General features: G+C 43.1%; 1 protein-coding gene across 1 annotated transcript; it reads right to left on the reverse strand.

The window, feature by feature from the left end:
* Positions 1-1,491: 1,491 nt before the first annotated feature.
* Positions 1,492-2,739, reverse strand: LOC126793503 (chitinase 10). Its single transcript, XM_050520046.1, has 2 exons — positions 2,281-2,739; positions 1,492-1,970 (listed from the first exon to the last, which is right to left on the reverse strand). Exons 1-2 carry the CDS (start codon positions 2,736-2,738, stop codon positions 1,604-1,606), a joined length of 825 nt encoding a protein of 274 aa, XP_050376003.1. The 5' UTR covers position 2,739; the 3' UTR covers positions 1,492-1,603.
* Positions 2,740-14,775: the final 12,036 nt, after the last annotated feature.

A 14,775-nucleotide genomic window follows, 5' to 3' on the forward strand; every position in this document is an offset into this window, starting at 1 on the left:
GGGGGCGGTTATCGTTTCTTTCTTTTCATACAACTCTGCTTGCTGGTCCATGGATTTACCCAACACCGGCCCTTTATTCCCGGACTTTGGCAAACGTACTGTATGCTCTCCCGTCTCTGTATCCTCTTGTAGACAATACTAACACTTTCAACAATAACCGTTGTTTTACAAATCGAAAGAGCATAAACATATTTTTATATTATTAAGGAAACACCATATTTTACCATTATATCTTCCATTCTAAGAGGAACCGTCTTTTCGCCCACATAAGTTGAAGGCCCTTGCAAACATCGGCTCCTCCCTATTTGTTTCACCACATTGGAAACCAAACCGTCGAAATCTTCTGATTCCAGCTTCATTACAGAATTGTGTAATAGGGTCATCACACGATGGAGCTCAGTAATATGAGGACCCGTGGCGTACACTGATGATCCCAGACATCCCACTGATCCCAGACACCGAGGCTCGCCTTTTTCACCTTATGTTACGTTTTTTATGCATTTTACCACGCCTTAGAAAATAATTTTTTAAGTATCTTTTTTATATTTATTTATATAATGTGTTTAATTTGATGAAAATTATCTAAAACGTTTGGATTATGAATTTCATTATATCTAAATGTAATAAATTGGTAAGTTCTTATGTATGTTTGTTCTTTTTGTATGTGTATAATTATATATTTACACATTTAACTACTAATTTTTTATAACATAAGGCTTACGCCTTATGCGCCTTAAGTTCTAAGGCTCAAGGCTCTCAAGAAAAAGTCTTGAGGTACGCCTTCGCTTTTTAAAACATTACTCGTATCTTTTCATCTCCGCTTCGAAAAAAGTAGAGTGACCTTGATGTTCTCCTGATAATGAATTGTTAGCATCTCTGTTACTACAGCATCGGCTAAGGGGTTTGCTTTTTGCAAGAGTTAAGAGTATTTAATCAGGACAAACTGGGTTTGAATGAAAATTTTGGTTATTCTCAATAAATGAAACTACTGAATCGCCTCATTTGAGATAATAATAAGCTGGGGAATAAAGTAGCTCGCCTAAATTTCCTGGTACTAATTTCCACCACTGGACACAATTTACCATTTTATAGTACCACTTGAACAACATATTAGCTAGCAAGTGAACATACTCGGAATCACGGGAAATGATTCCATGGCGGTATTAAGCAATTTCTGCTTCATATGTGTGGACTTTTGTTTTTGAATACTACAATCGAAGAGAGACAAAAGCCATTGCACTAAGGACGCATGAACCAAACTATATTATGACCCTTCTTCCCCAATCCTAACTTCTTTGTTTTGGTTTTTGTCTTTGAATAAGTTTCAGTTTCACCATAAACAACGACTTTGTTTTGGTGCTTAATTTGACCTGTTCCTTTCATATATAACAATAGACTCCATGACTGAAGCATTACTATATAATTCTATCATTTTCCATCTCATATAGAATCATGCATAGAAAAATAAAGGACCAGACAAAGATCCATACATAGCTAGCCAGATACACATGCACTATTATTTTCAATGGTGATGGATGCCATGTGTAAACACTAAATCCAACTGACTTGCGACGTATATATGACTAATTGAGCGTCACAAATTCTAAAAGGGTTTTTGATTTTCACAATCTAAAGATGATCCAGTTTGAACACTAAACAGACTAGCATATCTTTTGAAATAGCCAATTCGGTCATTCACCCGGGCATCGCTTCCTATTCCGCATTCAAGTCTACCGTTAATGATGTTCGTAACCATTCCGAACTCGGCAGTCCGATTAGCCTCCACGTCGGCTTTCGTAAGCAGATATCGACCTACCATGACATTGTGACATGAGGGCTTCGGCTTCTGCTCCGTCATCCAGAACCATAAAGCTGTTTTGAACGCGATCACGGAACTGTTTGCAACTAATTCTGGATTCTTTAGCCCATCAAACCCTAATGCCTTTCCTCCCTGGCCATAATTATAGTTCCTGCCCAAGATTTTAACTCGAAACATTACCACAGTAATTTGAAAAGTTTAGGCTCCATGTATATAGCAATTGCTCGTCAGAAACTACTCAAACTAGCTAGATTAGAGTTTAGAGTAGCTCATATATACATGATATGCATGCTCACTGTAGTAAAATTTGCATGCACGATATAATACACTCTAAATTCAGAGACAGAAACTCAATGTTAATATGTAATGACATTTTGAGTGATGATAAGTTGAACAACGTACGTTAATTCTTTTGCAGTAATTAATTTTATGGATGAATTAATCGAATTAATTATAGTTACCAAGATAATTGAATTGGTCCTCTTCCTTTGTACGATTTTCCAGGATAGCATGGCCACTCTTTGTCGGTGTTATCACAGTAACTGCTGCCCGGACTGATTTCCTCTTTGTAGCACAAACCCCAGGAATATGGTCCGTCGGGGGCAGTAGCCCACCCGCCTGTGGTCTCGTGGGAGATCTGAGCAAGAAAGGCTGCAATCTCACGCTTTCGGGTGGCTAGACTTCCGGTATTGCCGAATGCCGGGAAGAATTTGGTTGCCTTGATGAAAGAGCGGTAGGTGTAGAAGTTATTTGCAGGGCATGCTTTGTCGTCCTTATGTAAGAACAAGTTTTTGTAAAGCTTTTTCTTGATCAAAGTAGACACTGGATGAGCTTCTGCTTCCCATGATGAGATGGAGAAAAGAAAGATGTTAGTGAGGGAGAAGAGGAAGACTGCAGATGATAGCGAGACAGCAGCCATGGATGTAGGAGTTGCAGGAGTGATGGATCTGCTTAATTGCTAGATTATATATACAATAGCAACCTAATTTAGTAGTAGCCGTTTTGTCCCAAGTTCGTGCCGGCCAGTTATATTTTAGGGTTTGTTTTGTAAGATAGTGAATAGGACACGCTATGTAGGAGGAATTTCACCTCAGGAAGTTAACAGAGGAAGTCACAGGTCCGCATTTTGGGGACTCAATTTGCTGATCGAGTCTCATATGGATGGCCTAAGTCAGCAGACTTCGCACTATAGCTGACATAACCACCTACTTCTCAAAGTGGGAATGTCGATGTAACAACCTGAAAATTTCGAGCTTAAAAACTCAAAATTCTAAAGTCGTTAAACACAAAATAATCTCAATAAAATCGAAATCATTAAAATGTCACAGCGGATCAATTCTGAATTCTCAATACAACTCAGACAAACCAATTATTACAACCCAAATTTATAATCCATACATAAAATGGAAATGTAATAATCCTCACAAATCACTCACAAATCTCACAAATAAAATCACACCAATTCTCACACACAAATCCACGCTAAAACCTCACCACAAGTAGGATACGAACGACTTCGAGCCTCCGGAGTCATCGCTCAACCTCCACTAATCAGCACCTGCGGAATTATCCCATACACCATCGAATTGGTGCACCGGGATTGTAAACACAAACCCGGTAAGCTTATAGCTCGTATGAGTAAAATCAAAATATAATCCGCATATCAAAATATACGAAAAATCACAAATCAACAAATATAAATGCCCTCATGAGTCAATGGACAGCCCATCTGGTTGTCCCAAAGGAATATGAAATGAAACGCTCATGAGAAAATTAAGTAACCCTTCTGGTTACCCAAATGCATTTATAATACGGGTACCAAGAACGCTGGTACACATCTGTTACCCCTCTCGTAATACACCGCCGATATTGGATAGCCACCCGCTACCCAACATCCAAGACAATCTGAGTACCCATGAGCAGATAACCACCCGTTACCTCACATGCAGTACTAAGGCAGACAGACTAGAGCTCTAACTGTATCGTAACTTTCGCCCGGCCAAAGGCTAGGTTTCGACTTGCCAAACACGTACAATAATCTCACATCATATTGTACCAAACATCAGGTCCGAAGACAATTCACATTTTAACAATCTCAATGTTAAAAATCACGTACAATAATCTCACATCATATTGTACAAATCAAAATCATAATTAAATCATACCAGTATATTATATAGCAAACTATATATATATACGTATTTATTTACCATTTGTACGATATATATATAATTCATTATATCTTATACATGTCATAATTTATAAACACGACCGAAGACAAAACGTTTAACAATCTCAATATTAAACTCACATGCTTGTCATCGAAATGACTTATTTCAAATGAATTCATAACAGTATATAATATAGCAAAAAATATATATATGTACTTATTACCATTTATACAATATATATATAATCCACTATATTGTATACTTGTCATATTTCAATATTTAAAACTCTTGCAAAATCTTGGAATCACCGCAAGGGTAGATTCGTAAATATGTGAGATTTTACTCACCTTATTGACTTGAGCGTAATTCCACAATTCCCGAAGATAATTCATTTCCTTGATTTAACGATCACCTTGAAAAGATAAGAAAAGAATTTAGAATCGTTTCGTAAACCTTTAAATGCCGAAACAGTAATAATCGGTTACTGTTCAGCAATTTTCGGTTTTACGAAGTTACTGTTCACTGTTACTGTTCAATGTTACTATTCACGGTTACTGTACAATAAACAATTAATACGTATTTCTGTACGTATAAATACTATATACGTATTTCTGTACGTATAAATACTATATACGTATTTATGTACGTATACGTACTGTTTAAATGTAAATACAATCTCAGTAAATAAAATTTACTAAATTACCCTTTTACAAATTACTTTTTATATTTACTGAAAGTAATTTATATTTACATTTACCGTAGGTAAAATTTAATTACATTTACCGTACGTAAATAAAATTTACATTTACATTTACCGTACTTAAGTAAATTACCAAAATACCCTTCTCAGAATCACTGTTCACGCGCCGCCGCACGTGGCGGCGCGTGGGGTACACGCGCCACCTCCGGCAGGCCGCGCGTGGCGCTCACGCGCCACTCACTGTGGTAGCGCGTGGGGCACACGCGCCGAGCCTAAGGCCGGCGCGTAGCACGCCACCGCCGCCCCAAAATTCTCCCATTCTTTCCCCTTCTCATCCCCATGGCCTCACGCCGCCACTCACTGCCCCCACGCACTCCCACGCGCCGCTTAGAGCGGCGGTAACCTCTCCTTTCTCCTTCCCCCCGATCTCCACCAAATCAACCCAAAACAATCAAAGTCTCACAACCAATTCATCAATCACATCGATTCTTACATTTCTTGAAGCTAAGGACTCCGATTTGGCGCCGGAAGAGGTCGGATTGCCGGTGGTGCTTCGATTTCTCGGGGACGACTTGAATCGTGGGGTTTTGCCCCTAAGTCGATTGCAGAGACTCCAAGGGCGAGGATAGGCGTCGTGGTGCTGAGCCCTCGCGTCGCCGAAGTGGTGCTCAGTGGCGATGAAGCTTACGGCCTCGGGTTGGAGCGTGGAGGTTGACGACGGTGCGATGAGGTGCGTCGACCTCGGGGTTTGTAGAGAAGAGCCGTGCGACGCGATTGGGAGGGGCGGTGTTCGTCACGGTGGGCTGGATGGCGAGATCGCCGGTGGGGAGTTTTCAGAGGGGAGAGAGCTCGGGGAGAGATCGCGAAGGGGGAGAGAGAAAATGAAGGGGGCGGGTGAAGGGTTTCCAGAAATGGAAACCCTAATCCCTAAAATGTTCTATTTATACCAAATTCTAAAATCGGAAACAACTTCTAACGTTAATAACTTTTACATACTTCGTCCGATTAGAATGCGTCACATATCCACGAACTCGTATCGACGAGCTCTACAACTTTCGTGAAGGAAGTCTTCGCGACCGAGCGACGGAATAAAAATCGATATATATACGTTCGGAAACGTAACGTTTTTCGAATTAAACGTTCCGATAATGTTTTCGTTTTCGATTTCCGACGTCACAACACGGAACGAACACAATTTAATATTTTTGAAAACTTAAAACTTAGAATGAGTCTATTAACTTGTCCCGAAAAATCGGGTTATTACAGTCGACACTTTGCACATGAGTACGCAGGCTAGAGCCTATTAAGAAGAAAACAATCCTTCTGTCTCTTTCTCGTTTTGAGTAACTCTTCTCCACTTGATCATGAACTAATAATACATCACTGTGGACAAGTGAGATAGAGGGAAAGGTCGAGAGTAGGGTGAATTAGCAGCAAGCTGAAGTTTTGATGAGTTTCAAGTGTTAACTGGTCGGGCCAAATGGTGGCATTGGCAGCAGCTTTATCATACTAGATTAGATGTACGTGACCCTGAGGAAGACGTACTTGGTACGTGGAACCATTGGTATGAGGCTCCAATCCGCTCCATTGATGGAAGACTTGGTGCTTGCAGGTTGCAGTTACAGGAGAGGTTTGACCTTCTTTAAAATCTAGAGCGACTATAGTCAATCGTGTTTCTTGGGTCTGTCATATATATTTGGTTAGATACTTAGATTTGAGTTAACATTTCGGTGGTGTGATCAATCTTAGACACTGATAATGAGTGGAACATGTTGTCTTCCATAGATACATGAAGAGACAGGTTCTTATTTGGGGTTCTTGCAATTGTTCAAATCACATGGATAGCAAAAAACGGGTGCGCTAAGCCGCTAGCAGCACCGCCAGATAAAATACTGTTATATAATCTATGCTGTTTGGTGCATTGGATTATGATGCATGTAAAACCGAAAATATATCCGAGGCAAATGTAAAGACAATGATAAAACCAAATAAGTATACACATGCCAACTATATAGGCAATTCGGTCTTAATTAATATGTTCACCCAAGTTTGCAAGAACTTGCAAACTCAGATCAGTTTGGGTGAGTCTCTAGCTCCATTCCGTTTGTCATTAGGTTGAGCCTAGAACAAACAATTAAAATTAATTTTCTTTTAACAGTCTAAATTAGTTAAGGCAATGGTGGAACTGTAATTGATACTACTTCATGAGTGTTATGAACAAGAGTTTTTTTTTTTTTGCATGAACATTGATTCATAATCTTAAAGGAAAATGTGTTTATATTAACATGTAAGCCCACCTTGTATTTGCTCCAAAATTTAATGAAATTTTTTTAGGCTTTCACTGTTGAGCACTTTCACCGAAGAGTGAGTGGCAGAATGTGTTTGTGCAACTCTTAGGCAAGCGGGTGACAAGCAGCCGAGATCGAATCTCAATGAGAATGAGCGATTGTGCTTATAAGAGGTTTAAGAGGTCGAACGAAAAGAGCAGTTATACGTACACACTACTCAGGGAGAGGTTTTTAAAGGATTAATTACAGTTTCTTATGAACATTGGATGAAAGGAGGTATAAAGAGTTCGATGAAGAGTCTGGAAGATAAAGAGGAGAAGAAAGTTGTAAGTGTTACTCTTTTGGTGCAATGGAAATGTTGACTGATTTAGTTATTTCCTTATATGTGCTTATGACATTAAACATCCCTAGCTATAACAATCTAAAGTAGTAAAGTACATAGTAAAATTTGAACAGTACATATAATGATAAAATTATTTGAGGATGAAATACTTCTATATTATTGAATGATATGGGGGCCTATATATAGGCATTTACAACACCACGATCCCGTAGGATTCGGAGTCCTAATCTACTACGGAGATGCTAATCTATCTCCTAACAGGAAACCTATTAGGCTAAGACACACACAAGGGTAGAATAGTAATTCTCCCGGAACACTCCCCCTTGTGTCGCATGCCTAGGTTGCATGGTGTACACATCGTTGCCTCGGTAAAAACCTTGTCAAGCAAAACAAAAACCTCTTGGGTAAAACAAAAGCTTGATCGAAGGGAAAAAGAGCACAACGCACCAACTACTTAAGGATCTTAACATGTGATGTAGACTCCCCCTGAAGTCTACCAAACTCTAGTGTTCCGATAAACGACGCATGCCAATGCTCTTCACATGTTTCACAAAAGTAGATTTAGGCAAAGACTTAGTGAACAAATCCGCAACATTGGATTCTGAACTCACTTGATTGATCTGAACATTCAAGAACTTCTGTTGTTGAACGTTGTAGAAGAACTTAGGCGAAATATGCTTGGTGTTGTCTCCCTTGATGAAACCTAACTTCGTCTGCTCTATGCAAGCAGCATTATCTTCATAAATGCACGTAGGTTGATCAGTTGTAGAGACTAATCCACAAGAATCACGAATATGGCAAACAAGTGATCGTAGCCAAACACATTCTTTCACTGCTTCATGGAGAGCGATGATCTCCGCGTGATTCGAAGAAGTAGCAACAAGAGATTGCTTTGTGGATCTCCAAGATATCGCCGTATTCCCAATGGTAAACACATAATCGGTTTGAGAACGAGCCTTGTGAGGGTCAGAGAGGTACCCTGCATCGGCATAACCAACTAACAAGTTGTTTGGAGTCTTTGCATCGAGGGAAAGAGCTGCACGGGACCGGTGGCTGCTCTCGGCACCGCGCACGGTCTCCACGCCATGGCGGCCGGCGGCATCGCTGCGGCGTACGGCGGCAAGGCCGGGGTCGGCGACGGCGGTGGTGTGGGGAGATACTGTGGCGGTGTTCTCTCTGCAATAGGGGTAGAACAATCCCATGTCAATGGAACCTTTCAAGTATCGAAACAAATGCTTGATTCCATTCCAATGACGTAGCGTAGGTGCGGAGCTAAATCTAGCCAATAAGTTCACTGCGAAAGATATGTCCGGTCTAGTGCATTGAGCAAGATATAATAGTGCCCCAATCGCACTAAGGTATGGAATTTCAAGACCAAGAACGTCTTCATCATCCTCTTTAGGACGGAAGGGATCCTTCTTGATATCTAGACTTCGGACGACCATGTGAGTAGACAATGGACTGCATAAATCCATATTGAAACGTCGAAGCATCTTCTGCGTGTAATTTGACTGATGCACTAAGATGCCGTCGGCCCTATGCACAAGCTCAAGGCCGAGACAGAATTTCGTCCTCCCTAGGTCTTTCATCTCAAATTCCGACTTCAGATAAGACACGGTCTCTTCAATCTCATCAAGGATACCGATTATGTTCATGTCATCAACGTAGACCGCAACGATGACGAATCCGGAATTTGTCTTTCGTATGAACACGCATGGGCATAGTTCATCATTCCTGTAACCCCTTCTCACCAAGTATTGATGCAACCAATTGTACCACATTCTTCCGGATTGCTTTAACCCGTACAATGAACGACGTAATCTGACTGCATGAGCACTCCGTGGTCTGGAGGCACTTGATGGAGGTAAAGGTAGTCCCTTAGGAGCTTTCATGTATATCTCTGCGTCAAGATCCCCATAGAGATAAGCTATGACCACATCCATAAGCTGCATGTTTAGTCTTTCGGACACTACCAGACTAATAAGGTAGCGGAAGGTAATGATGTCCATAACAGGAGAATAAGTCTCTTCATAGTCAATACCAGGTCGTTGTGAGAATCCTTGCGCCACGAGTCTTGCCTTATAACGCACGATCTCGTTCATCTCATTACGCTTACGAACGAAGACCCATTTATGTCCAACAGGTTTGACATCTCTTGGAGTCAATTCAACCTTTCCGAAGACTTCTCGCTTCGCTAATGAGTCAAGTTCTGCCTGGATTGCTTCCTTCCACTTCGGCCAATCTGCTCTGCGTTCGCATTCAGCTACAGAGCGAGGTTCAACGTCGTCTTTAGATATGATCTCAAGTGCGACGGAATAAGCGAAAACGTCATCAATGCATGTAGTGGCTCGGTTTCGGACCGACTGCTCACTTGTGTAGTTCACTGAGATTTCGTTGTTCTCTGGCATCAAACAAGGTTCCATAGCGTCCCACGGAAACACTTGAGTTGATTCATGGACATAGCTGTAATCAGAGACAACTTCATACGATGGTGATTCATCGTTGATGACGCGCTGTGCCTTAGTCATTCGCTTCTTTCTAGGTTTTGAATCCCTAGAGTTTATCGGTCTCCCCCTTTTTCTTTGGGGAGCCGAGGCCGAAGCTGCTCCATGCCGGGCCATCTCAGCATCGTCGCCACAAGGGGCGCCGGCAACACCACGACGTACGGTGGTGCCGCCGTCGGCCTCCGTCCCACTGTCAGGGGCGGTGCCAACGTTGCTAGGTCCAGGAGCTTGTCTTCCACGCCCGTATTTCGGGACATCCAACCGTGCCGGTATGTTCGCAGCGAGTATGTTTGATCTCGTCACTTTAGCAATATCTACAAAGCCGTCGGGTATCGAATCCGCGACTTTCTGGAGGTCGATAATGCGTTGCACTTCTAACTCGCTTTGAGCAGTGCGGGGATCATAATGAGACATAGTGGGGACACACCACGTCAATTCCTGACGTTCATTTGGAATGATAACATTCCCATCTCCCCCTAACGACAGGAAGCATGTCTCATCAAAGTGACAATCTGCAAATCTTGCAGTAAAGAGATCTCCGGTGGTTGGTTCTAAGTAGCGGACAATCGTTGGGGAATTATAGCCAACATAGATACCTAATCGTCTCTGAGGACCCATCTTAGTACTCAGCGGAGGCGTAATAGGCACATAAACGGCGCAACCAAAGATGCGTAAGTGTGAAATATTGGGTTCGTAACCAGTGACCATCTGGTACGCACTAAACGCTTGGTTAACCGCGGGTCGGAAACGAATAAGTGTCGCTGCATGCAACACTGCATATCCCCACGCAGAGACCGGCATGTTAGTACCCATAACCATTGCCCGAGCAACAAGCTGAATACGCTTGATGGTAGTCTCTGCTAGACCGTTCTGTGAATGAACATGAGGAACGGGATGTTCAACTTCGATCCCAATAGACATGCAGTAATCATCAAAAGTTTTGGAGGTGAATTCTCCAGCATTATCCAAATGAATGGATTTGATAGTATAATCGGGGTGGTGAGCCTGAAGTTTGATGATCTCAGCTAATAACTTAGCAAATGCAACATTCCTTGTGGATAGCAATGCGACGTGTGACCAACGCGTCGATGCATCAACCAATACCATAAAATATCGAAAAGGTCTGCATTCTGGTTGAATAGGTCCACAAATGTCACCTTGGATACGTTGTAAGAATGGAATGTTCTCGGTTGAAGCCTTAGCAAAAGAAGGACTTCCTTGAAATTTAGCAAGAGAACAAGCTTTGCAAAACGAGCGATGGGCATCAGAAATTGCCATGGAGGCATGTGAAAGCACGGGAGGCATCACGAGCTCCTGTGAAGGAGGGGATGCCGCCACCGACGGCATGAAAGCCGAGGAGCTGCCGAGTGGGGCATGCTCGGCCGCACCATGTGGTGCATGGGTAGGCACGGCCTCACCGTGCGGAGCACGGGTGAGGTGATCCTCTAATCGCTTCCGGGACTTGAAAAATGGATGACCATGGGAATTCTTAAGAATTTTAATCATCATATCACGTCCAGGGTGCCCGAGACGGGCATGCCAAAGCATATAAGAGTCCGAATCACAAAAGTTGCGTTCAACCGCATATGATTCAAAGATCCGAATGGAAGTAAGATACAAACCATTCCCAAGACTCTTCATCTTCTCTAAGATGCGGCGATGACCTGCTTTCTCAGAGGTAACGCAAAGATATTCCTCTCCATTCTCAACATAAGTATCGAGGTGAAAACCATTGGCACGTATGTCCTTAAAACTTAGCAAGGTGCGGGGAGACTTCGGCGCATAAAGAGCGTCTACGACGTTAAGAGTCGTACCATTAGGCAACATGAAAGAAGCAGTGCCTCTTCCTTGAATGATGGATTTCGAGCCAATCATTGTAGTCATCGAAGAAGTCGAAAACACTAGATCCGTGAACAACTGCCTGTGCCGTAGGACAGTGTGGGTGGTTCCGCAATCAGCTAGACATTCGATTTCACCGCGGGACATCTACAAAATGACAATTAAGAGAGTCAGCGACACGGGAACAATTCTATACAATACGCCGTAGGATATTGTAAGAATGGGAATCGGAACGAAGGTCGATCCCATCGAATGTATCACATGGCAATAGTACTACATTCTTCAACTAAAGAGTTGGAAATCATGGTATTGAAGCAGTGAAATACCAAACAGTAAACTAGGGTGGTATAAACCATCGAAAAATGGTGTGGAAACACACACAAAGAGTACCGGTGAGTGCATATAACGGACTTGGAGAAAACCGGAAAAACAAACCGGAAAATCATGTCAAAAGAACTCTAAACCGGGTGAATGTTGGACGAGGAAAACGTGGCAGCAGGGGCTGCTGCAATATGCCGGAAGAATCACGAGAAAACGACGAAAAAATCGTCGAAAAACTCGGTGGAAAACCGGCGGCACCGATTGCCGGAAAAACCGGCCGGCGGCTGTCGAAACTGGCCGGTATGGAGGCCGGGACTTCAGGTTCGACAGGGGACGCCGGCAGGAACTGAGTGGCGGTGCCGGAAACGCCGGGAAATGGCCGGAAGACGGCGAATACGCCGGCAAAACGTGCCGGAAACGCCGGAATAGTAACCGGGGCCGGCCAAGGTAAAACGACGTCGTTTTTCGACGTTCCGAGGTTCGTTTTCCGAATTTTAAGTTCCAAATTCACAATGTAGTGCTATTAGGGTCCCATGTAACCCAAAAAGCATCCAATTTAAAAACCACGTGAGTTGCACACGTTGATCATCATGCTAAGTGTCGGATAAATAAAATTCTCAAAGAGATCGTCTTGTAAGCAAGAATTGAGAAATTTTATTGAATGCCAATCTTTAATACATCACACATAAACTTCTAATTCCAAAATCAAAAGACTATTACAAAGTCAATGAAAATAACAATGGCGGTCGGCCATAACAATACTTGAATCATAAAGCTAAAGAAGCTAAAACGACTAATCAAAGTCGGGAGTATCCATGGTAGCAACCGGAGGCCTAGCTTTAGAAGCAAGGGGCTCGGGTTTCATGGAGATATGGTGAGTCTCGATCTCATGGTCCTCATCCACATGATTCGATTCGGGTTGTAGAAACTTCTTGTAGGCGGAGTAAGCCTTGATCATCTCTTTGCTAGCGCGACAATCGCGATTAAAGTGCTTGAAGGAGCCACATTTGAAGCATGGAGACTTGCCATTACCGGAAGTGGAGGCATTAGGAGGCGCACGGCCTCCTTGGAGTGTGGGACGGGGACGGCCTCCCCCTGAGGGTGCAGCGCCGCCACCATCACGGGTCCATGTATTGGACCGAGGCCGAGATCGGCCTTGTTGCCTCCCACCACGAGAGTTGTTATTTTGGTGTTGATATGGAGCGTTCCTTGATTGATTCTTTTGCTTAGGAGCTTTCCCATAGTTAGCATGTGGCGTAGAAATTCTTTTAGTGCCAACAGGTCTAGTGTTGTTGTTGAGGAGAATCTCAGAATGTCTCTCCTTCTTAGCTAAGAGTGCCATTAAGTCGGCAAAAGACCGGATCTTCCCTTCCTCTACATGAGTGCGGTACGTATGAGCTTGAACCTCATAGTTGATTGGAAACGTATCCAATGTTTTATTGAGAAGATCTAGGTCGGTCTTGATGACACCAACGGTGCCAAGATCGGATTGCAAGCATAGCATATCCTGATTGAACTCATCCACTCTCTTATAGTCCAATAGACGGATGTTATCCCATCTAACGGTCAATTCAGGAAGAAGCTTATCATGAACGTTGTTGTACCGCAAGCGTAGTTTGTCCCATAATTCTTTAGGATCTTTTACGTTCAAGTATTGCCTCTTGAGAGTTGCATGGATGTGACGTCTCATAAAGATGAGAGTCTGAGTCTTAGCCATAGGTGGGAAATCAGCAGGAGGGTCGGCAAACATGCCTTCAATCCCTCGGCTCTCGAACGCGAGTTCCATGTCGGAAACCCAGCGGTGGTATTCCTTTCCTTCTAGATCAAGAAGGCCAAATTCCGGTCGAGATGGCGATGACATCTACAAAACGAATACGGAATCGATTACATTCAAGTATAATAGGAATTAGAAGGGGTGACGTATATGGTCACAAGAAAAATCGATGCAAGCGGCGATACTCATGATCGCACCCAAAACAGCGGTGCACTCAGGCGACCACACGAAAATCGATTAACTTCCCTTTCAAAACAATCGTGACTCCCCCAGGACCGTCACACAGAAAACATCGACCAAGAGGGGAAACCCATCCCTCTATAGTCTCATCGGCATTATAAGAAAGGCCGGAATTAAGACAAGAAGAAGGCTAATAGCGCCCGATATAATATATCTATACGTTCAAAAGCGGGAACGTTTATAAAAATTTACCTTGGGAGGTTTGTAGTATACGGGAGTAGCTTCTCTTGAGCGAAGTCCTTGCTTGTGACTTTCACGTCTCTTGCGTGAATATGCGGGAGGAGCAATTTTGAGTGATTTGATGCGGGAACTTGCGGGGCAAAAAGATTTCTTTGCGGAGCGAATGCAGAGGAAGCGCTGCGGGGCTGCGGGGCTGCATGGCTGCAGGGCTGCGGGGCTTGCGAGGGCAGGGGCTGCGAGGGCAGGCAGGGGCTGCGGCGGCGGCAGGAGGTTGCGGCGGCAGCGGTGCGGCGGCGGCAGGAGGCAGCGGTGCGGCGGAGGTAAGGAAAAAATTTCGGAAGGCTCTAAAAGATTCAGGGTTTTAGGGCTTCGTGCTGATAACGTGTTTGAGGATGAAATACTTCTATATTATTGAATAATATGGGGGCCTATATATAGGCATTTACAACACCACGATCCCGTAGGATTCGGAGTCCTAATCTACTACGGAGATGCTAATCTATCTCCTAACAGGAAACCTATTAGGCTAAGACACACACAAGAGTAGAATAGTAATTCTCCCGGAACAAAAATGAGTTTTTTAGACAATAAAGATC

The sequence above is a fragment of the Argentina anserina genome, chromosome 1, assembly GCF_933775445.1.
Source record: "Argentina anserina chromosome 1, drPotAnse1.1, whole genome shotgun sequence".
In the NCBI taxonomy this organism is placed as follows: domain Eukaryota; kingdom Viridiplantae; phylum Streptophyta; class Magnoliopsida; order Rosales; family Rosaceae; genus Argentina; species Argentina anserina.